This window comes from Galeopterus variegatus, unplaced genomic scaffold (assembly GCF_000696425.1).
Source record: "Galeopterus variegatus unplaced genomic scaffold, G_variegatus-3.0.2 Scaffold13903, whole genome shotgun sequence".
Classification (NCBI taxonomy): Eukaryota; Metazoa; Chordata; class Mammalia; order Dermoptera; family Cynocephalidae; genus Galeopterus; species Galeopterus variegatus.
This window is the reverse complement of record NW_007740014.1, coordinates 8,868-9,792: the sequence shown is the minus strand read 5'-3', so window position 1 is coordinate 9,792 and position 925 is coordinate 8,868. Positions and strand designations below refer to the sequence as shown.

Below are 925 nucleotides of genomic sequence, written 5' to 3'. Positions count from 1 at the left end.
TTAAGTCAAGAATGTTCTCCTTTGCACTTCAAGGAAGCACTTTCCTGCCTCTCTGTGGCGTGTCCGAGTTGCCAGCATCACCGTTCTGTGCTTTGCAGCATTATTGACTACAGTGAGGGCTACTTACTTGAACACAAGCGTTTTATGTAGCCACGCTTCATCTGACGCTGAGCCGGCTGCTAAGTGACTCAGAGGTGTGGGTGCGGCAGCTGCACGCGGACAAGGGGGTGATTCACAGGCCTGACGGCACAAGATTTCATCTCGCTGCTCAGAGCGGCACACAATTTAAACCTTATGAATCATTTATTTCTGGGATTGTTTATTTAATATTGCTGCAGGGAACTGAAACTGCAGGCTCGATCCCGCCAATAAGAGGGGACTAGTGCATCACAAACAGGCTGCTTACAATTAAAACTTGTCGTCATTTTTCCTTTAACAAATATCATGAACAACCTTCCACAGGGGCCCATGATAGCTAGAATAACCTCATTCTAGAATAACCCAGAGCATAAATGTCCCATCATTTGCCTAACCAAGCGAAACTGTAACGTTTAGTGTCTGAATCCAGAGCGACGCTCACGGATGGATCTCAATCATAAGGATAGGATTTGGAAATTCCAGGTGCCCCAAGTTCTTCCCCTCACTTCTGAGGCCCCACATGCCAAGGTTATGGGGAAGTCCAGTTTTCCATTCTCATAGCAGTAAAGGAGTTTTATGATCACGTGAAAGTTTCTTTCACACCACTTTCCCCCGTCAATCATGTGACTGACTGGTACGTAGCAGGTGTGGTTTCTAACCAGTTCTTTTCTGTCCCTGTGGCTTTAGCATGGCGCCCTGCACTTGTGTGGATTTCAAATCCTTGCCCCTCAGATCAGTTTTCCTCCTGAGATTGCGTCAGAAGAAGAGAGAAAAGGGATGGTGGCTT

General features: G+C 46.8%; 1 protein-coding gene across 1 annotated transcript in view; it reads left to right on the top strand.

Annotated features, from left to right (window-relative positions):
* Nucleotides 1-918, top strand: part of NQO2 (NAD(P)H dehydrogenase, quinone 2) — a gene marked incomplete at its 3' end in the record, with an annotated part of 25,381 nt that extends 24,463 nt beyond the window's left edge. The window contains 1 exon segment of the mRNA XM_008563526.1: nucleotides 826-918. Within this exon segment, the coding sequence (XP_008561748.1) occupies nucleotides 826-918 (93 nt within the window).
* Between the last annotated feature and the right edge of the window lie 7 nt (nucleotides 919-925).